This window comes from Rhinolophus ferrumequinum, chromosome 27, assembly GCF_004115265.2.
Source record: "Rhinolophus ferrumequinum isolate MPI-CBG mRhiFer1 chromosome 27, mRhiFer1_v1.p, whole genome shotgun sequence".
Taxonomy (NCBI): domain Eukaryota; kingdom Metazoa; phylum Chordata; class Mammalia; order Chiroptera; family Rhinolophidae; genus Rhinolophus; species Rhinolophus ferrumequinum.
The window spans coordinates 3,550,164-3,574,812 of NC_046310.1; the positions used below are offsets into that span (position 1 = coordinate 3,550,164).

Here is a 24,649-nt window from a genome sequence, read left to right on the forward strand (position 1 = left end):
GTCCACATGGACATGATTTCTGCAACAGACACTATATGCTCGTACTCCTATTACCAAGGAGGGAAGGTAAAAATAGTAAGCCTAGAGATAGAACGAACAAAAATCTTCAGTAGAATAATAGTCACGAGAAGAGATTTCTGAATATAAACCTAAACACACTATAAATTATAGTGAGCTTCAAGTCACACTAAAATATACTTCACAGATAATTTGATTACTTTTATCATCACAAATTTTAAGAAGAAAATAAACTCAAATTGGCTCACAGAAAAATAAAGCATACTTTCAGCAATTTGTCCTTTTTATAATAAATTCATCAAAGTAAAGAGATTCATATTTCAAATTCTGGGATGAGACCATCAGTCAAATCTTTGTTTCACTCTATATTAACTGCATGGCTTCAGACTTCTTAATCTCTTAAACTGGAGTTCTTCGACATGAAAGATGAAGACAGTAAGAGTTATGATCCTATAGTGTTGTTATCATTTAAAAAAACACTCACAAGAACATCAGCCACGAGTAATTGGTACCAATCAAACTGATAATTATCATGAAACTTGAGTGCCTATTTTTCATCTTCCTAACAAATCTGCATGATCTTTGTCTCCAGGAAAAGTAACTGAGGAATGCATGTGCTGTTTTACAAAGAGCTTATTATAGACATTTAAAAAGCATATAATTCTTAGCTTGCCCATATTTTCCAGAGAATAGAAAGTCATTTCCCCAACTCATTTTAGGAGGCTAACTTAGCCTTGATGCAAAACTCATTAAGGATAGCATGAAAAATGATAACTAGAGATCAATTTAACTGATTAACATAGTTTTAAAAATGATATACATATATTAGCAAAATGAACAGACTAATGTATTTAAAAATAATAAACCATCACCAAGTTGAAATTGTTCCAAAAACAGATCATCACGTTAAAGGAAAAGATATTATTTCAATGGATACCCAAAAAAATCGTACTTGAGCGATACAATTTAGCATCCATTCTCAATTAAAGAAAAAGAAAAAGCACTGGAAAACTACTAATAAAGGATCCCTTAACCTGAGGCAAATTATCTATAGAATAACCTAGAAGAAAAAAATTAATGATCACATATTGAAAGTCTATCTTTAAGATTAGGGACAAACAAGGGGTGCCTACTGAAACCACTTTTCCTCAGCATTGCTTTGGAAATCCTAAGGAATGCAGGAAGGCTACAAAAATAAATAAAAGGAACATGCATTGGAAAGTCAGAAATAAAATTGCCATTGTCCACAAATCCTAAGATTCTCTGCAAAGAAAATTGAAAAGAATTTTCTTTTCTCCCTATATATTTTTTCCTTAGGGGAACTCATCCATTTATCTGATTTCCAAAATTAAATCTCTTCCAGGAACTCTAGTGTTTCCATGAACTCCAGTCTCTTATCTCTAACTGCCTAGTCAATCTATCTCGTTTTAGACTTCTAATAGCTGCCTCAAAACTAAAATATCTAGAAATACTTGACTTTCCTTAACCTTAAATCTGTTTCTCCCCTATTTTTTCCAACACGTAGAACTCAAGCTAAAAACCCACGAGTCAGTTTTCCATCATTTGCTTCTAATCTATCAAGTCCTGTAGGTTCCCCTCCTTGTATATCCCAGGCTTATCCACTGACACAACCCTAGTTCATGGCATGGTCATGTTCACTCACTGTTTCAAAGCACATGCTTTGTCTTTTCCCCTTGGGATTTCCAGTTGTACCCACACGCTTACTGTTGCTCTTCACATACCCGGGCACGTAGAGACTGCCATCCGTGTGTTACAGTTGGCAGCTACATCTGCAGACCTCCCCAGCCAGGCTAAATTCACTTGTCTCTTTCCAATACATCGATGCCAACGTTCTTTTACATCAGCATTATTTTTAAAAGATTCTTTATGTTGACTTACTTTGGTCAACCTCTGTAGATCAGAAGTTGAATGGTAATACTATAGCTTAAAGCTCTTTTCCAGTGAGATATATTTTAACCAATATGCTTATTTTTTAAAGACAAGGCAATTGGTACTGTGACACAGGAAGACGTGATGGCAGTGTTCCATAGCCATAGCTAACATAAAAATATCGCTTTATACCCTCTTGTATTCTCTGTCAACCTCTCGTGGGACTAGCAAATCTAGGAAAGCCTTTTCAAGGTCAAATGTCTGATGGGAAATCCACTGCAAAAAGGACTAGGCCTCTACATTGTTGAACCCTTCATAAATTGTCTCCCTTTAGTTCCAAAACCATGATGAAAAAGGCAAAACATTACGGTAGCTCAGTTTTCAGACATGTTTTTGTAGCCTCAAATTTAATCAGAATAAAAGCAAGCCCTTATCTCTTTCTCACCTCTGCATTCCAAAAATCACACACACCCCCCCCCCCAAAAGAAGAAAATATGTACTTTACTAAGAAAAGAACTCTTTTACTGAGAAGCCTTGAATGAACCAATTTGTCTCCTACCTAGTCAGATGAAATTACTCAGAAAATCAGTGGGAGACGATGCTGTGTTATATGAGTAAAATAATTGCTAAATTTAGGTTAACAGTCTATTCTCACCCCTCCGCCCCCCCCGCCCCCCCGCCCAAAATAAGTGTTATGTGATTTGTGAATATTCAATTCCCTTTCCTCTGTCAATGAATTTTCTTTCCACTACTGGGTCCTCTGAAAACCTCCCACTTTATTTTAACAGATGTAAGGAGACATAAAAATCAAATTGGGAGATTTTCACCCACAAGTAGCCGGAAAGAATCTAAAAATCAATTTGCAAATGAGTTGGTGAATTTTATATGAATTTTATTTTCCATGCTTTGATTACGGTATTTCATAAGTAACAGAATTTGAATTACAGTTCATGAATGAAAGGAAGAATCATACCTCAATAGTAAAGTGCTGACTGAACGAAATACTTCCTACTTCACAACTAAAACATGCCTGGAAGAATGAATCATTATTCTAGAGTGGTAGGAGTTAGTTCTGGAAATTAAAAAAACTCAATTGCAGTAAAATTTCAATGGATAGGCAAAAGTAAATATTTTTTTAACAATATCATTGACAATATTGTATAAACATATTTTTCTTACAGTAGATAGTCATGGTTGCCATTATAAAAACAATGTTCTTTAAAATCCATGCACATATACGACACATGTGTGTGCACACACACAATTCCTGAAGAAATGATTTACTAAAAAATGGTCTTGTCTCAGTTTAGCCACCATCTACTTTTATATGTAACACCAGACATTCTAAGGCCTCACTTTTTCCTACCCAAAAAAGAGAGTGGAAAAATATCTCCAAGCAATATAAATATTGGAAATGATCTTAGCTGTTTCTACATAACATATGTGTGTGCAAGGCTTGAATTTCACCAAATGGTGAGGTGTGAGTTCTTCATGCTGAATAATTCCTTCATTTCCCAGATAACGCCCCCACACACATCGTTTTAAACTTCATACTTAAGAACATAATGCTTTGAATTCCTATGTCTTAAAGCGAAAACACCAAAACTTTGAAAATCCCCCAATTTTATTTTTATTTTTTATTAAAGTATAGTTGACGTACATTATATTAGTGTCAGGTGCACAATACAGTGATTCGACATTTATATACCTTATGACACGATCACCACGATAAGTCTAGTAACCACGTCACCGTACAAAGTTATTAGTGCTGTTGACTACGTTCCCTGTGCTGTACATTGTATCCCTGTGACTTGTTTATTTTATAACTAGAAGTCTCTACCTCTTATTCCCCTTCACCTTTTTCATGCATCCCCCATGCCCCTCACCTCTGCTAACCTCCAGTTTGTTCTCTGTGTCTATGAGTCTGTTTTGCTTTGATTGTTCATTTATTAAGTTTAGATTCCACATATAAGTAAAATGATAAGTATTTGTCTTTGACTTACTTCACTTGGCATTAATACAACATGAAGGGCCATCCATGTTGTAGCAAATAGCAAGATGTCATTCTTTTTTACGACTGAGTAATATTCCATTCCATATGTACCACATCTTCTTTATCCAGTCATCTATCGATGGACACCCAGGTTGCTTACATATCTTAGCTATTGTAACTAATGCTGCAGTGAATACAGGGATACATGTATCTTTCTGAATTAGTGTTTTCATTTTCTCCAGAAGTGGAATTGCTGAGTCGTACAGTAATTCTATTCTTAATTTTCTGAGGAACCGCCATACTGTTTTCCATAGTGGGTAGTAGATCAATTTACAAACCCACCAACAGAGCACGAGAGTTCCCTTTGCTCCACATCCTCCCCAACATGTGCTACTTCTCGTCTTTTTGATAATAGCCATTCTGACAAGTGCGAGGGGATATCTCTTTGTGGTTTGAATTTGTATTCCTCTGACTATTAGTGATGTTTAGCATCTCTTCATATCTCTGTCGGCCACCAGTATGTCTTTGTTGAAAATTCTCCAATTGTAGATGGAAATATGTACCCTTTCATTTTTGTCTTGTTGTGTAGATCATCAGAAACCATGTGACATAAAGCCATGTTCAAAAACAGCCTCCTCGGAGAGTCGTTACATTTTTTTCTGTCTTTCCTCACTATGTTTTACTTTATAAAAGATCAACCATACATGGTTTAAAAATTAGACAATGAAGACCTGTATTCCTGCATTTACATTCAACAACTGTTAACGTTTTTTTGCATGTGCTTAATCTTCTCTCTGTGTACACACACACACACACTTTCACTTCAGTATGCTTTTCCTAGGCCTGGATATTTAAATTCAGTTTTACATCAATATTTTATTTTCCCTTGTATTTTAAAAATAATTATATTGAAATAAGTTGGGATTTACAGGAGAATAGTAGTATAGACACTACAGGGCATTCCCACATACCCTGCACCTACGGTCCACTTAAATAAAATGAAGAAATTAACATTAGTGTGGATTATTTTTTAAGTGAACTATATGCTTGTCTTTTGCTCCTCTCAACAAAATTTGAATAACGTATTTGTTCTTCCTTTTGTAGCTTTTAAAAGCTTAATATGTGGATCTATTAAATAGCTAAATCAGCTTTCCTGTTTGTTGCTTTTGACACTTGATTAAATTGCCATCCAACATTAGGTATTTCAAGCCATTTTCTTGGGACCACTTAAAATTAAATTAACTCAAAGCATCTCTGTTTTTCTCCATTAATTTTCTTAAAGTTGTATATTTCTCAAAGACTCAATTTCATGGTTCTATAAACTAGCGTAGCATATTTCTTCTCCTGTCTTTCAGAAGGGCCAGGCATATTCTACCATATCCTAAATGAATGACTTTCAGTCCGTAGTTTCTTGACATCAATTTTTGATAAAGAAGACCGAGTGTATCTATCCTCTTTTGCTTTCATTTACGCATTCAAAACATTTTTACTGAGTCCTACTGTGAGCGATTGGTTGTTCCAGGCACGACTGCTTTAATGCTGAGCAGGAGGGACTAACTGTCTATTCTAAAGGGAAATTTTCTCATTTTCATTACCTCTCACCCTTTAATAACCAGGGAGCCAGTGTGCTTCCATGTTCTGATCAAGAATACCACTCCAGCTGAGCCTACGCTTTCCACATGGAGCTCCAGCTGTAACCGTACTGCCCTCGCTCCCTCCAAATACACCAAAACTCATGATTCCATCTGTGTTGTAGCCCCACTAGATTTTGCTTGAGGAATTTAGTTGATCTGATGGACCTATTACATACAACAAAGGCTTTTATAATTTCAGATAACATCTCCACCCCTGGAGTAATTACCTTTGACTCGAGAAAAATCTCTTAACATACAGTTTTTAGTGGCAAAAGGAGTTCCCAATAGTAGGATAGCCAGCCAGTAGAGAAGGCAAATATTATAATGGGAGGTTCATGGGATCTAATATTGAGTCAAAGCATAGTGTGTAGAAACGTCATAACTTCATGTTGTACACACACAAACGTGCACGCGCGTGTGTGTGTGTGTGTGTGTGTGTGTGATTGTAAATTAGGCTTTACTGAACAACTGGAATGTTGGAGACGTAATGAGATGTTAATAAAAGGTGGAGGTAAAGGTATAAAATTTACTTTCGGTAACAAAGTCACTTCAGGGAAAATGTACAGTGCAGGGGAGAGGACAAACAGGACCTCATGGGGTGATTATTTAGGAAGCTATTATAGCTGTTAGGTGAGGGATACTGAGAGATTCGACCAGAGTGGCCATAACAGACATGAAGTGAGAAGAGATTCACGGGTCAGTTCAGATAATCTGTAGACTTAACAATCAAACGACTGTGGGAACCAAAGAGGGGTGAGAAATCACTTTATTTTCTCTGTGTAACTCTCATCTCTTTTTTGTCTGTCCTCACATTGAATATGAATTCTATTACAGCAGTTAACTAATTGATTTTTAATTGCTGAGCTGTTCACTTCACTCTAGAATATTAGTTTCTTAAGTGCTTTATATCTCCAGTGACAAGCAAGGCACTCGACTCAGAGTGTCTTGTTACCATTGTAGAGAATACGACTTAAAAACTGAACAGATCCTATAAGAATGTTAGAAAGTAACGCTGTCATTCAGAAAAATAAAAAGAAATATGCAAAAATACATGAAACAGCTTTCACGTATACAACTGATATTTCATCATGATGAGGTAAGAAAGTAAAGTGACAGATGTAACAAAGAGAAAGAGTGCCAGAAATCTAAATATACTTCCCGGTAATATTTTTTCCATGCAAATGTCAGATTAAAATGTATGTTAGAATGCCAGCATGGAGCTAATGTTTGGAGCTGCTTGATAGGGAGCATAGGTCTGAGTGTATTTTCTGTATAAAGTGGTCCAAAGATGCATATGCAGAAATCCAAAAAGGATGGAGACATCAGCTAACAATTGTTCACACATTTACGTGAAGGTTTGGGGAAGTAATTAAGCTGCACACAGCATTAACATAAAAGAACATCTGTTACCATTTTATTTGTTATAAGAATAAATGTGGAAAGAAGCAAAATGCCTAGGCATATGGTAACAGATCCACGAGATGTCGTGTGTGTATGGGGTTTATTACTATCCAACAATAAATCAGTATTAGACATTATATTAAAAATGAAGGTCAATACAAATTAAACAAGATAGGAAATTCCTTAAAGGAGAGTAAGAGTCATATTCATAATATTAATGTAGAAAATTATATTTATTTTCCTATAGAAACATGTCATAGAGCTAGAAGGGGATTTTGTTGATGATGGCAGTTTTTAATTTATTTATAGATTTTTACATTTTCCCAGAAAGTCCAAATTATTAAGCATAATTAATGCTATGAAAAGAATTGTGAATGGTTCTCTCTAAGCAGAGAACATGTTATTCACTTAATTATGACTCAGGGGTTATGTGTGTTAGACTACAGCAATTTATTTATGTGAACTGAAATATTATTTTGTTGGTAAAAAATAATATACTTATGACTTTATAAATATGTCCAAGTGGCATAATGTTAGTTTTTATAACCCATGATCAATTCTCATTTAATATTTCAATATAACAAAAACTTTCATTGGTGCCAAGTTCTCACTTAAAACATCAAACCGTTCTGTGTGATAAATCATAGGAACTAAAACTGATGAGTCAACCAACGACTACTTCCTTCTTGAAAACCTTAACTCAGCTTCCAAAATGGAATGAAAAATAAAACAATCTAAGAGGGGGTAGCAGCTATTTTAAAAAATCACCAAGGTAAATGTAATTAGCTGAGATCACTTATTTCCAACAAATTTTGGAAGTTTACATGTTTGAAAATAAGAAGATGAAATCTGTAATGTGTTGAAACCGCAGGAGGTTAGTAATTTTGATGAAATCCGTTTCTCCTTGGATTGTTTATTCAACAGTCTTTGGTTTTCAGCTTACTAAGATTCAGTTTCATCCAGAACTAAAAAAATATGTATGTAAAAACTACATGATCATACAAGAAGTTTTGAGTACTTGTGTGATAATGGCCTGAAAATGATTATCTAGTGGAATTCCTACGTTAAATAGTTTTTAAGACACTCTACCAACGTGGTCTCCAGAAACGTATAAATCAGCTTTGCAGAAGGGGTCATTATTCCTTTTAACTTTTGCCCCTTAGTTGAATGAAGAATAATGTAAGAACTATATTATCGTTGTTGTTATACTGACAGTGGCAGCTGAAATTTTTATAGTGCTTACTATATGCAAGTCGTACTGTTCTAGCATTATTTATAGGTTAACCCAATTTTTATCGCAACCTTATATGGTAGTATGTTAGTTATCTATTACTGTTTAACAACCCCCAGAGATTCTGTGGTATAAACAATAAACAGTTATTATCTCATAGTTTCTGTGGCTCAGGCATTTGGAACAAGTAATAATTAAGATAGTTGTGATGCTATGAAGATGTCAGCTGGCGTGTCAGTTATCTGAAGGGTCTGCTTCTAAGGTGGTAAACCCTTCCCTCACTTGGTTGGCAAGCGAGTGCTTGCTGTTGGCAGGAAACCTCCATTATTTACTTCATGGCCTTTTCCTTAGGGTCACTCGAGTGCCCTCATGATGTGGCAGCTGGCTTTCCCTAGAGCAACTGATCAAGAGAGAGCAAGGCAGAAGCCCCAGTGTCTTTTCTGACATGGGCAGTCACACTGTCATTTCCGAAATGTCTTACTGGTTACACAGAGGCGCCCGCTTCCATGTATTGGGAACTACACAGAGCATGAATACCAGGATATGAGAATTACTAGTAGCGGTCCGGGAGGCTGGCTACCTACCACAGGCAGAGCCTATTATTATTCCCATTAGACAGATGGGAAACTGAGACCCAACTGATATTAAGAAAAATGCAGATGGTACCATACTAAGTGGGAGGGCCAGGAGTTGACCCCACGTTCTCAGTCTCCAGAATGAGGGCTGTTAATATGTGGTACTGCTGTGAATAGTTTGTTTTAATCTTCAATTTTTTGATTACTAACAGTTATACATTTTCCTGTATCCATGCCCATTTGATTTGTGTTTGCATTTGTCTATAAAATACATCCCTGTGCCCTGATTTTCTACAGAGGTGACTATTTTCCTCTTAGTGAAGTACAGAGATAATTCATATTTCAAAGTTATTAATATTTTGACTTTTTATACATTGCATTTTTTTTTCCAGTTTGCAAGTTGTCTTTGGGTCATCTTTATGGTGTTTTTAACTCACGGCAGTTTAATCTTTTTTTTTTGCACATTTACCAATTTTATTTGTAAAATTTTTGCCTCTAGATTACCCATGGATTTACCATTTAATAGTTTAAATCGGTTTAGTTTTCCATGAGTTACTATCTTGAAGACAGAATTTTTTGCAATTCTTAGGATTATCTCCAGGGCTAGAAAGAGTGCACGGATAGTGAATGACTGATGTGCCAATAAGTGTGGCCTACAAGCCTACAAAAGACGAGGTGAGAGTTTCCTCTGCAATTTTTCCCAGTGTCACGGCACTGCCAAAGTGTTGTGACAGATAACATATGACAACCATAAATACGGTCATGGACTGTCATTTGCCTGGAAGGATCAGGCTAACAGTGGCATCTCCCCTCATTGGTAAGACAAAGGTGTAGACGCCTATCAGGGCATACTATCATGGATTGTCTATTTTTATAAAAGAAAAACTTGATTTGTTATGGGACTTTTTAGTTTATTGCATGCTGTCCTGTGTTATTTCAATCTGAGGTTTACATCGTGCTAAGATAGATATAAATACCTGAACCCACTTGTTTTATATGATCCTAGGCAGAGTTGCTCAAAGACTTACGTGCTCAAAGCCATGGGGTTCAAACTCATGCCTTGTTGACTCCAAATCCACTGATCGTCTAAGTCAAGTGCAGGAGAGCATGTGCCTTTCTCTTATCCTTGCATTTCTTTATATTGCATTTCTATATGTAAGCACTGAGGTTATGTTACTCCATAGAATGCTCGCATCAGAAGATCCCTTTTCCAGTTTAACCGACAAGAATATCCTGTGAGTTTGAGTGAAAAATGTATGTAATAGAGTATATACCGGGACTTGACAGCATCCCCCATGGTTCCAGTCTCCTTTACTCTATTCCAACCTCATAGTGCCCGAAGTCCATCTTCTGTCTTTCTATTTTGCTTATCTAAACGCTCTCTTCCCACCTCATCAAGAGTTCTAACGCAGGGCTAATGAAAGTGTAGCCCAAAGACCAGTTTCCATCCACAGACTTACTAAGCTACAAGACAAATACCGCAATCGAGAGCAAGCATTTCGAAACCCCGACAGCGACATGACACCCAAGTGCGTCATGAGTGTGAGGTCTCTTTGCAAAGCGTATACAATAGTTTGGGTCATATCAAAATCATAGGTGATTCCCAAGGGGCATGAGCCCTGCACCAGACATGCACAAGAGAACTGCTTCTGTGTACCTGCAGTGGGCTGGGAGTTAGAAAGCTGAAGGCTCCTTCTGTCTCAGGTATAGCTGCGAACCTTATTGTAATATTATTACATCGTCATTCTGGATTCTCCCTGTGTCTCACCTCCTGTTCTTCCATTCAGCCCTCCAAACTCTATTGTCTGTTATTTCAGTCAACCTCCCATCTATCTAGCAATTTCTTTTGTTTTTATTTGTTATGGCTCCTGATTGAAAATAAACAAACATACAAATGAACAAAATCCTACACCAATGAATCGTCTTCTGCTTAACTGAGCGCTGCTGGAGAAAAGTAATTGCTTAGTGCATCAGATTCATTTCACACACCATCCAGGCAACTCCAAAAGGCCCATTATAATACTGCGATATTTTATGCTCATCAGAACACTCTCCTACTCTTGTAGTTACCGTTTCAAACTTTCTCTCATCTCCTAATTCTTAGCTATGGGAAGCCAATACGTGAAAATGTCCTCAAATGTTTGCTACCATGTTTTCCAAATGTTTTTTCCTTTTCACAATCATGTCCTGCTTTCCTCCTATTATTAATACAATAGGGTTTCCTGTGCACCTGTAGGCTGGATACCATTGCCTCATGCCCAATCTTCAGTCTTGTGATACTTTTCTCTCTTTGGGATACTTTTCTCTCCTTAATCTTCAAATATCTTTTTGTTGTTGTTGTTCATTTATTTCCATAAAAATTTAAATGTCCTCCTACTTCTGATTTTATATGTTTTCAAATTACCTTGTACAGTTTGTTCACCTTTCAAATAACGTATTCTTCATTATCCTTAAAATCTTAGTTTAAACATTGGTTCTTGGGCCATGCTTTTCTTGTTATACTCCAGGGAAGGAAAGGTATCCTTTTGTATCTTTTATAGCACCTGAATTTATTTCCTTTATAACTTTTATTACAGTATATTTGCTCCTAATAAATCTACAGATCTTTCAAAATCCCATTTGAATCAGTGACTCAAATCATTTTAGTCCAGCTATACTTTTTCTTTGTGTGTATCATTGAAAAGTAACAAAATTGATTTCAAGTTCAAGCTTGGCTACATTCCTCCCAAACTTCCTGATCAAATGAGGAGTGTTTAGGGAACATGGTTACTGTATTTTTTTGAGCAGTATGACAATCTGGTAGCAAGTAGTAACCTTTCAAGTGGCTGCAAGAGAGGAGAAACCACTAGAATACATCACTCATTGCACTGTGCTTGGTTAATCAAGTCTAGAATTGTATGGCTTTTGTACAGTTCTTTAAAGGCAGTTTGAATTTAAATTAATAATGGATTTAGGCAATTTACTTCTGAGTATCTGATTTTTTATCTGAATTCTGTTTAAAACAATATACATCATTGAGGCTTAATTATATGCATATATAAAATCATTGAGGTTTAATAATATATACGTACATACATATGTATCATTTAGCATAAAAGCTGAAATATTGTTTCATATATTACTATTAAGATAATTCAATAACTATATCATAACTCTCATGATATCAATAACTATCATGAATTAGAGAGGAAAGAATACTTTTGGTTAGAACCTAAAATAATTACCCTTCTGAGAAAAATGATTTTTCATAAAATATTAAGATTGCTATTTTTCTGACATGTTTTAAAGGAACAGAGATAAATAAAATTAAAACTGTCTTGCTCTAGAATTCAGGAAACAATTCCTTTTTGAGCATTTAATTAGTATGACACATTTAACATGACGGCATGAAAAAAATATAAGGATTTAAGCCATTAGATAAACACAAAAATGCTTTTTATACTCAGTATTTTTGAAATGAATCAAATCCGTTTTTCAGAATACTGCCAATCTCAAACTGGGTTGAATTCTATACATTTAATAAGCATTCTTATATTTAGATCTTGTGGAACTAAATGACTTTTAAAGGTTTACTTAAAGCTCTTCTCAGCCATTTAGTGGATGACTGGCTTATAGTCCTATAGACCTGGCAAAAGTCTCTGATGTGTGTGCATGTATATGTACACATGCGCGCGCACACACACACACACACACACACTCACCGATTGCTAATTTATTGATTAAAGCAATAGGATCAAAATAAAAGTCAATTATTGGAGATTATCTATTTTCTTCTAAGAAATATAAGCAATTTGCATTGAAATCAACCCTCTCATGCTTATAATGTTTAATAAGCAAACACTATATGATAGATTTTATAACATAATTTGTTCAGTGGGTCTCTGTAATAAACTTTCTCCCCGTAAAATAAAAACAAATAATATGGAATTTTAAAAATTTACCCTGGTTTGCACTTATGTTTAAAAGCTCCTTTCCAAAGGATATTTGATTTCTGTAACTCAAAACCCAGGACTCGAAAGGTTTAGTGCACTTTTTACTGTTTATTGCTTTCCAAAGGGCTGTTACCTAGCAACTGTATGGAAGAAGCTTCTAGTACTTTAAATCATACAAGAGCTCAGAAAACACTGAGAGGCAGATTTTTAAAAAATATTCTGACTTGTCAAAAAGTAATTAGCAATTTCATGTTTCATAAAAGAAAGTGGACTTGCAAATAGGTTCGACTCATGTCTATCTATAAATTTGTCTTTAATTATAATTGCTTATCTTAAAAGCTTTTCAATTAAAAATAAAAATAGCAATAAAAACAATCTCTATCTTAAAAGCTTTTCAATTAAAAATAAAAATAGCAATAAAAACAATCTCACGTAATCCTACCATTTTAAAAGTCATATCCCCCAAAACTGTTCCCACCCTTTTAGGTAGTTACAATTATCAGTAGGAGTCCTGTTCTCCCAGTTATTCCTGCTTATTCAGACATATATGTGCACACATGGAGACACATGGAGAATTCAGCATTTTATAAAACTAGGATCATGGTTTAATTGTATACCAATGTAGTTATCTTATTTTGTTTTGCTACGTCAACTCTTAAAATATATCATTGGCATTATTCCAAGATAGTTTTGAAATCTGTTTTTATTCTTAATGTTGCATGACTGTGATAATATATGTTTAGAATTCTGATCAGCATTTTATACTCAGTCTACTTTACTCCTCGGAAAGCCCTATCAGGTAAATACTATTAATGTTCACAAGTGAAGACAAGTTAGCCTCACGAGGACAGAGAACTCGTGCATGGCCTGGGGTACTCAGTGGTGATGCCATTTGAGCCCAGGTGCTTATGTTTTATCAGCAAGCAACAGGGGAGAAAGATCTAAATCAAAACCAACCAACAGAAACTTTCAAAGGTCAAGAAGAAAATACCCGATAAAGTGTATATAACTTGGAAAGAGGAAATGCTTTCTACAGCAAGGGAGGGAGATTATAACAGAAGCCATAAAGAAAAAGTGGACAAATTTGATCACTGCTAAGTTGTCATTTTTGTCTGCATAATCAAAGCTGGATTTTTGCTACATATGTCATCTCACCAGCAAGGACTGAGAAGAGTTTCGGGAAAGTGATTTTGTCAACATCATTCAGAAGTTCGACAAAACCTAGTCAAGGGACCCTATCTAACTCAAAGGGAAGATGAGAACTGTCATTTCTACCCGGGCAGCCATGCACCCCGCGAAATCTGAGAGATGGGTCAGGGAAGTGAGAGCCTCTGTTACTAAAGGAAGAAGGAGAGAATGAACATGGGGTCCTAGACACTTTGGTTTCACCCACAGTTCAACTCTGTCCACCCAAAGACATACGAGCAATATTTTCCCTATAGATGAAAATACTCATCAATTTTAGGAAAAATACTTCAAGTTTACATCCCTTGCTTCATCCGGCTCAAAGTTCAAGATATCTGGATAATGCAAAGTCAGTTCTAGATGGAGTTCCCGATGGTTTAACAACAGACACACTAATAAATTAGTTAGCTACCCCCACTCCATATTTGTGGAGCGAGATAACTGCAATGAAATACTGAGTTTTGGAAAAGGGAAGACAGGGAAATAGGTACACAACAGGCATTGGTCCACAGCAATGATGAAATCCTGTGGGACATGAACTCAGAGATGCTCCAGTAAATTCCTTGATTAGACTCCCATTCTGCTCTTGGAGAATAACTCCTTTGTCTATTCATAAGCACGGCTCCTTGTTTACTATTCTCTGTGGCCACAGAGAAAGTTGAAATTGGAGCAGATTTCTTCCAGTCCTTTCCATATATCAGTAATTGGGCTCTATGTTTCTTTTTCTGCAATTCATGCCAATGAAGATTATGATCTAGTTCAATATTCTATCATATTCGTTTCCCGGTGTCAATCATCCATACTGATTAAACTGATATACATTTTTTTTCATGAAAAGAAGACTGATTTTACTTTTTATCTAGTAAGGAATTCCATGACCATTACCAGTAACTTACTTATCTAAGGTCATGGTTTTCAACCTATCTGATCGAATGCCTCATTTTTATAATAAATATTTTGTAATGCTTTCCTTAATACGCTGGAATGAAATTCAGAGTAAATCTATCTACACACATATATTTAAAATGATTATTATCCTAATTGTTATGTGAAGGAGAAACAGAAGGAAATAATGGGTAATAAAGAGGCATGTATTTCAGTGTGTAAATGTTCAGGTATGAACATCCAGGAAACACAATGGAAAGAGAGATGCTTGCACCAATAAGTGTGTACCAGGCACTGACACAGGTCATATTAGCAGTTGTCCTAAATTTGTACTGATGACTCACCTACAATGCTAAACAGAATAAAGTAAATTTCCTGTTACTTTATACAACAGTTGTGTTTTTGGATACATCAGTATACACTAAGACACTGAAAAACATTCTTTGTATTTCTGTGTATAATTGCCTCTAGTGATGTATTCTTGACTTGGTGGGTTAACAGACACTGCAACACTTGTACCTAACTGTAGAAAAAAAGCATAAGTAGAAATAAAGATGACTACCCAAATCTTATTAACCATTGTCTTCCTTCCATTTCCCACTGATGGGTATAAGTTTTGAAGAAGTAGCCCGTTACAGCACAATCCTCCTTCTGTCATCCCCATCCAGACACAGTTACACACATTCACTGACAAGGGAAGGAAGGGGACCCGTGGAAGGCAAATATGATGGGACATTCCCAAACAAGCACACAAATACCACTTTTCTCATGGTCCCGTACTAGAAGAAATACGGTTTGTACATTCTAATAAAGGAAAGTTACTAATAATTGCCTTTGGTATTGCATATATGGTAATCATAGCTTCCAAAATTTCTGGTACAGTTTGGATTTGAAATATTCTGTCTCATGTCATAATAAATGTACACAGTTTTCTTATATCATATGTTCAATTTTTGCTTTGAAATTCATGGATTCCATATGTTTTGCTATCAGATGAATCTAAAGTAATAACATTCTGTACTTAGCAGTTTTGTTATTCACAGACTGGCAAACACACTAAAAAATTATTTTGAGTAATATTGAAATAGTGATTTAATGTTGCTGTTATTTGGCAAATATTTTGTATATTTTTCCACATTCAAAATTGGATTTAGAGTCTACTTGCCTTCCTGTAAAATATTAAGAGTAACGGTTATGCATTTTTAAAATGTTCCTTAAAGATCATTCTAATATATTGACAAGCAAGAGAGAGAATTATTATTGAATTTTTAAAGAGTACATCCTGAGATGTAACCATAGCATACAATTTCTTCCATAAAATGTGAAAGAAACACATAAATAAAAGAAAAATAAAAAGAATGCACTCTCTCATATGCTAACATATTATAAAAACAGGAGTAAGGTTAATATGTATCTGTCCAGAGCATTTGCTGAACCATTTCCCAAATAACCTTTTCTTGTTTTTCCATAAATTGTGTGGTATACGTGTTCATTCATAGATCTGGCTTACTTACGAAGTTAAACTTTCATTTCCTAATTTAGCTAAAATTTCTATTTTCTGCCTAAGAACATTTATTTTCTTAGAACTGTAAACATTGTCTTTACTTTGAATACCAGCTGTAATTGATTACTTGGTGAGGTAAGGTAGTTGTGAATATACAATACTTTAATCAGGAAGTCTAACATATGACTTCCTGTGGAAAACTGAATTATCTGGCATCTGAGCCTTCACTCCTGCATGAGAATCATATACACGTGCCGCAGTATCATCCCTTTTTAATGTGACCTCACCCTTCCATGGGTCATCATCCCTAGCACTCTTTATCATTTTTTTACTGTTGAATTTCAATAATCATTTGGACTGTGTCATCTTTTGAGTTTATGATCTTAGGTCTTGAGGTTAAAGTACAATTTAAATTTATTTTAGCATTAATTTTTATTGATATTGTAGTTGTACAAAATCTTACTTACATGTTATGTAAATACTGTCTACAATATCTTTTAATAATTATTTTCTAAGCTTTATGCTGTGTGACTATGAATTTGATAAATCAATACTGTTTTCAATCAATACTGCTGTATTTCATACCGTAGAATTATCAGAACGAAAGGAGACTTTACACAGTTTCCGATTTATTCTCCAGACTGTACCTCAAACCTCCCAAACATTGCACCCCTTACACAGAGGAGGCATAAGAAAATGAAACATGGTGCCAGAGGCTCCCACTTTTGTTAAAGACAGAGCTGGGCTTAGCACGCCTTCCCTGGGGTTCACTTAACTCATAGTCTAGAACTCTTTCTTATGAAACATTTTTCTGGGGATAAAACAGAATGTGTAAAAACATCTCTAAAACAAGTGTGTGTGTGTGTGTGTGTGTGTGTGTGTGTGTTGAAACTTTTGTAATTTTACTCATTGTTTTAATATTTCCTATTATTTAAAACTATGACCATCCCAAGGTAAATTATTCTAATTTACATATTTTATTTCAAACAGATCATGTTGTGTGTGAAGAAGAGTTTAAATACGCCATGCTAGCTTTAAACTGCATATGCCCAGCCACTTCCACCCTTATCACACTCCTGGTTCATACCTCTAGGGGGCAGTAAGTATATCTTTTCTTTAAGATAATGCATTTCACGTTACAAACAATAATATGAGTGCTGTGATGTGAGTTAGAAAGGCAGCAAGCCAAGATATGCAGCTAGACACGTAGCTATCCTTGTCTTTGTATGAGTTACCTTCATCTGATGGAGAGAAAGATGGACAGATAGATGGACAGACACACGTGCTACAAAGTCCAAGACATACAGAAAATTGACAGTGATTTGCTGTGTCTTCTAACCAATCTTGAGATTAGTTTCATCCTCAATTCTTAGGGTCTACATCATTTGTTAGGGATAGGATTAGAGCATTGTTTATATATTTGAAATTGATACCTTGCAAATATTATTAATAGAACTTGAAAGAAAAACAGGATCATGACAGTCACTGGTATAAGATTGCAATGCCAATTTTTCATACTCCTGAGGTAAGTTTTTAATCTAAAGCTGTATGTATACAATGGACCTCAAAATTAAAAAATGTTTAATCATTATAGAATGATGACAAAGTAGTACAGGATTAACTAATGCAGAATAAAAGAAATCACTTGTTAATATGCATTTCAAGGTAGATGGAGAAACGTGTATCATCAGAACATTTCGTTCTCATTTATTTTGATAGAGTTCCATAAAATACAAAGGATGTTTTTGACTTGACAATCAAATAAAATATAATCAGTGAACAGTCACCGCTCTACTTAAACAGACAAATGTTGCACAGCATTCATATGCTTTATATTCATTACTTGGTAATTTAGACAAAGTGTTGATTTTCTAAGTAAATTTCACTGTGGTGCTTGTGTTTATGATTATGTAAATTAAGTAAGTTAACCACATCAAATAAATCAAGAAAAGGAAAATTATTTCCTGGGAGTTACTGCTAGATGGAGTAAGTTGCTAACTGAAAAATAGCAAATGCCCTGTAGTATTTTTAAGTAGATTTTATTCGCTTTCCTCTAATTATGTCTCTGCTCTATTGAGACAGTAAGAATTTCCCAGGAGCACTTTTTCCAATGTTCTGAAAAGAAATATTTCTGTCCTATACATTTACAAGCCTTTACTCTGTGGAGTGCAAAGGGTGAAGCAGGATAATAAATGAAACTGTTTTTCAAGGAAGAAAGTATTCAGTATGGTGATGAAATTAAGTAAAATACTGAAAACAATTTTGACACCAATTACTTGAACATTCATAGAACTCATCACATGGGTTTATTATGTTGCCATTCCACCTTTGTTACAGAGTCAGACGACTTTCAAGCTGAATTATCTAGGCCAGCTTTATTGTGCAAATAATAAAATGAGGGACATTTACACTATTATTACTTGCAGACTGGTTAAATTATATCATCCTACCCCCAGTAAATATTATTTATTGTCCCACAATGTTGCCTGGTGAATAAATTGCACTTGACATGATTTAAAAATGAATTTTAGTGACCCTTCAAAGATGATTTTCCCCAAAATATTCTAATGAATTTTGCCTTCCTTAAAAAAAAAAAAGGAATGTTGTTAAATTCATTGTCATCACTTCAGTACGGATGTCCCATAAATAAGACTGACCTGCAAAGTTATTTCCCAACTAAGTGTCACCATAAATGCTCTAGTCCACCAGGATAACTGTCTTTACGGAAGCTTTATTGAGATATAATCCACAAATCATATATGTCACCCATTTAAAGTGCACAAGCCAATGGTTTTTATTATGTTCATACAACTGTGCAGCCATCACCATTCTCTAACTCCTAAATACTTTCATCACCCCATAAAAGAAACCCTCTACCTTTCAGGAGTCACCCACATTTCCCCCCAACTCTGTCAACCTTAGGCAACCACTCACCTACCATCTCTACACATTTCCCTATTTTGGGTATTGTGTGTTACATATAATTGGAATCATATGTGATTTTTTTTTTTTTTATGGACTGGCTTCTTTCATTGGGCTTGATATGTTCAAGGTTCATCAATATTGTAATATGCATCAGCACTTCATTCCTTTTTATGACTCAATAATATTCCATTTTATGAATACATCATGTTTTATTTTCTATTTATCAGATGATGGATACTTGGTTTGTTTCTAGCATTGTGAATAAGGCTGCTCTTAACATTTGTGTAAAGATTTTTGTATGGACATACGCTTTCCTTTCTTTTGGGTATGTATCTAGAAGTGGAATTCCTGGGACATATGATAACTTTGTTTAGTCTTTTGTAGAAACTGCCAGAATTTTTTCCAAAGAGACTGTAATATTTTGTAGCCCCACCAGCAACGTATTAGGGTTCCAATTTCTTCACATCCTTAGGTACACTTGTTGTTATCCAGCTTTCTGATCATAACTGTCCTAGTGGATGGAAAGTTGTATCTCATTGTGGTTTTGATTTACATTTTACAGATGGCTAAAAACACTGAGTATTATTTCTTGTGTTTATCGGCCATTTGTACATTTTCCTTGAAGAAAAACCTATTTAGATCTTTTGCCCATTTTAATTGGTTATTTTTTTGTCTTTGATTATTGAGTTGTAAGAGTTTTAATATATTCTAGATACAAGTACCTTATCAGACATATACCATTACTTGAATATAAATTATCATCCAAACAGGAAAGCACTTAGCTGAAATTATTTAATATATTTTATTAACAATATTGTTTTGCTAAAGCAATTTGTATCATGTCTTCTGTATTATGCATTAATTGAAGATATAGTTAAAATTCACTTATGAACAGAATGTTTGAAATTGTGCCCTTGAGCATCAGCAGAAAATAGAAAGCTCAAGTATACTGATTTAATAATAGAACAGACTAGCAAGCTGAATTTAGTATAATGGGGAAAATGTTGACTACTCCACGAAATGCTTTATGCAAGGTTTATCAAACCTTTAACTGAAAACAAAGCTAATAGTAATACATTTCTCCATTACTATTGGAGAAAAGGAGAGGACAATATCATTAAAACTTTATCCTATAATAAATGGTGATTTTGAATAAAAATACTTGAGATTCACAAACTATTGTGGACTCCATTAGTTGACGCAAAGTGAAAAAAGCAGTTAAGACTTTAGGGTTCAACAAGCACAGAAATGAATATAATACAAAACCTATCTATAATGGTCTATTTTAAAAGTATATATTTTAAATAAAATGCTATGTAGATTGTAGATATTTAAAGGAATTAATAAATGTGAGTTCTGAAACAAACAACACAGACAAAGGAATCAGGAGTTGGAGATCAAAAGTTCAGCGTTTTTAGTGACAGACGTGCCTTGGGTCACAACGATTACATAGAGTTTCTAATTCCGAGATAGAATCAGCGTACCCACTCAGTCGCCACCATCCTTTCCTTAGTTCGCTCCTTCTAACCAGTGGAAATGGGAACACAGATGGAAACCACAAATAAGGATGGATTGACTATGTCTGGTTTTTTAAACATGAGGAATATTAACTGAAAACAAAATTCTATCATGTATTTTGGAGTGTCGGTAGCAAGTGTCGGTAGCAAATTTAAATTTAAAATATAAATGTATACGAGTACATACACACATTTATGTGCATACACACATATACACACGATTATTTAAAATGACAGGTTTACTCTTTTTAAATCATTAGGTTATATATTTTAAGAATGAAACGGGAAATCTAAGGCTCTGAGATGTGCGTAGATTGAATCATACAAATAACTGTGATAGCCTAAGATTTATATATGAAATACAATGAAGGTCATCACTATTTGTTAGAGAGAGATCACATCTGGTGGTGCCAACTTGGCACAATTAAAATAAGGAAATATTATCTATAGCACAGTTATTAGCTATTACTTGTTGAAAGTTCTTTACCTGAATTTTTAAATATATTTTCTGTCAAAGAACTAAACCAAACATATTATTATTATAAAATATGTGCTTTGGAAACTTCTCTCAATAAAGTAGTAACCAAACCTGCACTACAGGGGAACTGAAAAGCCTAATGACAACTAAAATTCCCCGTTTGGTAGTGCCCATGCTGTAAACAGAACACATACATTCCGGGAGGAAACGTGGCATAGGGGAAAGAACACCAGTTTGGCATTTGGCAGAAATGATTGACTCACAACTGGTGACACCAACTACCACTGACACACCCCATTTAAGTCTCAGTCCTTTCATACGGAAAATCGGATACAATGCTTTTCTCATCCACTCCTTCATTAATTTATTTAACAATTATTTCCTGAATGTTGTCTGTGTGACAGAGCCATTCTGGGCATTGTGGTGTCAACAAGGAAATCAAGAGAAAAATCACTGTTGCCAGGGAGCTTTTGTTCTAACTGGGGAGACAGATAACAAGTACAAATATATAAGTAACATGTGTAACATCCCAGAAGGCAATAGTGCAATGGAGACACACAAAGGAGGGAAGCACAGTGAGGATTTCCAGGATGTAACCGTGGGTCCAACTTGAAAAGACATAGTCACGCAAGACCTCCTCGAGCAGTTGATGTCCGATTGGTGACCTGATACGTTAAGGTGGTAAGGAAGCCATGCAGATACCTGAGGTGTGAAGTTTCCAGGCAGAAGGGAAAGCAAGGACTCATATGCAAGCTCATCTGATGATGTGAGAAACAAGAAGTAGGCTGCTGTGGCTAGAGCGGACGGAAGAGAATGGTCGTGAGAGGAGAGATCTGGGAGCCAACGAGGGGCGGGGCCACGGAGGGCCCTGCTGGCCAGTCTAAGGTTGTTGGCTAGCACTCTACGGGGAGAAATCTCAGACGATTCAGAGGAGCGGTAAGATTTGACTAAAAAGAGAAGCAAATGCATTGGCTTCTCGGTTAAGCAAAAGCTATTAAGAGGCCGTAGGGAAGATCTAAGCCAGAGACTTTAAACCTTGTCTGGGACCAGGATCCACATGTGGATGGAAGTGATGAGAAGTGCTCAGAATCTCGATGTGTTTTACAGGTTTGCTTGTCAGCACTCGTTGGCCAAGAGGATGTGGGGCAGGACGGGAAAAAAAAGGGGCTAGGGTGATTGCACGTTTTTGAACCGAGCAGCTGGAAGAATAGAATTGTGATTTATCACAATAAAGAAGACCACAGAAGATCAGGATTTTTATTTTGATAAGTTTAAGATACTTGTGAGATTGCCCAAATTTTGTCCAGTATGTAGTCTGGAGGTGAGGGAGACTTCTGCTTTGAAGAGATAAATTTGGCTGTCATCACTATTTAAAGTCATGGAACTAGATGAAGTCACCTAACAGGATTATTCTGAGGACTCTGTACACCCCTGCCAGACCAGAGTTGGTAGTCTTTCTTTTTCACTGGTTCTGTTCCCTTGGATCAAGTGAGTCAGGTTCCATATGCATCAAAATCATGTTTTAATTTGCTGTCGGACGGTGTGCGGGTGGCAGGAGAGATGATGTAAAGACAAACAGGACACTGAGGAGCATATGCTGTATTTGGATGGAGTGGAAAAAGCCTGGCCCACACGTACTGTATATCTAAATCAGAATATTTCAGAGGTTACACTGAAATATGGCGTTCTCAGGATTGTAAGAGAATAAGTATTTGTGATTTTACTTTGATATTTTTTGGAACAATGACATGAATGAGCAAATGCATATTAGGACGTGTTCAAGATAAGTGAAGGCACCTATCTTCACCATGGTCAGTCTTTAGCATCGCTTTTTAAAAATATTACAGAAATTAGTATAAACTATATCTTGAAGAAAAGGGCTGAAATACATGCAATGTCAGGCATTTTACTCTTAAGTGACGTATCATCTTATTCAGTCATAGATTTTTATAGAAGAAAGTCAAGTAGAGTTGTGGGAGATATAAAACACTGTCTCCTTAAAAGATACAAGTTTTTAGAGACCATTTGACATTTTGTGTAGAAGAATTGCATTATAGAAATAATTTAATTTAGAGAAAATGATTACATGCAATAAAAATTATTTTTAAATGTTGTGGAAGACAAAAATAAAAAAGATAGGCTTCAGAGAAAATGATGAAGTGATATAAATAAAAGCAAATAACAACTGCTAGTGGATTTAGATAATAACACATTATTGCAATATCTATACTTCTGAGATAATTTTACATTACTTTACCAAACCACGGGAGGCTTCCAATAGAAATCAATTGGTATATGATATAAATATATACTTTAAGTATTTTGAAGGATGAAAAGATATAAGAATCCCAAAGCTCCATTCCATGCATATTAGAAGGGGGATGCAGAGTTGCTTTTATATTTTTGCAGAATCAATTAAAAAAAACTTCCATTTTGTAAATGTGTTTCTGGGGGTGAGTATTTCATAAGAATCCCTTCATTAACTGACTGGGCAAGTATGTTACTTTTATTAATGGGATCTGGAAACTGCAGACTTGGGTATTGCTGCAATGCACTTCGTAAAATGAAAAGTAACTCTCACAGACATGAATATTAAGTTGTGTTCATTGTTTTTGAAATAATTGGTGTCTTTCAAAACAGAATACCTTCGTTTGTGGTTGTTCCCTTAGCTTGCAAAATTCTGTCCTACCCCTAACGAAAGGCAAAGAGTTTGCCAAATTACGGGTGAGGGTCTCTGTGACGTCCTATCATGAGCATGAAAATGGGGTACATTTAAACTTAAGTGAATTTAGGTTTTCTCAAAGAACTATTTCTCCAGAGGTTGCTTAATAGTTTTGTGAAATCGGCAACCACAGTAGAAACACATTAAGCCAAAATGGAGTGTAATTAATTTGTGTGTGTGGTGTATAAATAGCATCCTGTTATTCCCTAAATTGCCAAAGTTGTGTTGCAAGGCATAATTAATAACGCTTTTGGATGGATATTAATACTTTCCCTGAAAAATAAAATTACATACTCAAGGCAGATTGGGAAATGCTAAATTAAACATTACATTTTTAATGGACTTTTTTTTAACTTTTTTTATTTGAACTACTTTCAGACTTAGAGGAAAATTGAAGAAATAATACAGGGAGTTTGCATATACCCTTCCCATATAAATGTCCCCTGGTGTTTACGTCTTCCATAATCGTAGTACAGTTATCGAAAGGAGGAATGAATATTGATTCAATTACGGCCTTATTTGAATTTTTCCATTTTCCCATTAATTTCCCATTTCTATTCCCGGATTCTCACACGGTCTTTCCTTCCGGGCCTACACTGTTGAGTCTCTGTGTGTCTACACTTCTTGTGAAGCTGGTCAGGTTGGATTCGGGCTTGCCCTAATGACTTCATTTAGTTTAGTCCCCTCTTGAAAGGTGCTGTCTCCAACTACAGTCACATACTGAGGTCCTGGGAGTTGGGACGTCAACATGTGAAGTTG

General features: G+C 35.4%; 1 protein-coding gene across 7 annotated transcripts in view; it reads left to right on the top strand.

Moving 5' to 3' along the window:
* Window positions 1-24,649, top strand: part of KCNT2 (potassium sodium-activated channel subfamily T member 2) — a 224,785-nt gene that overhangs the window by 124,067 nt on the left and 76,069 nt on the right. For all 7 annotated transcript variants that reach the window (XM_033099848.1, XM_033099854.1, XM_033099849.1 and 4 more), the window contains one exon: window positions 17,239-17,347. In XM_033099848.1, coding sequence (XP_032955739.1) covers window positions 17,239-17,347 — 109 coding nt within the window. The remainder of the gene's footprint in view (window positions 1-17,238; window positions 17,348-24,649) is intronic.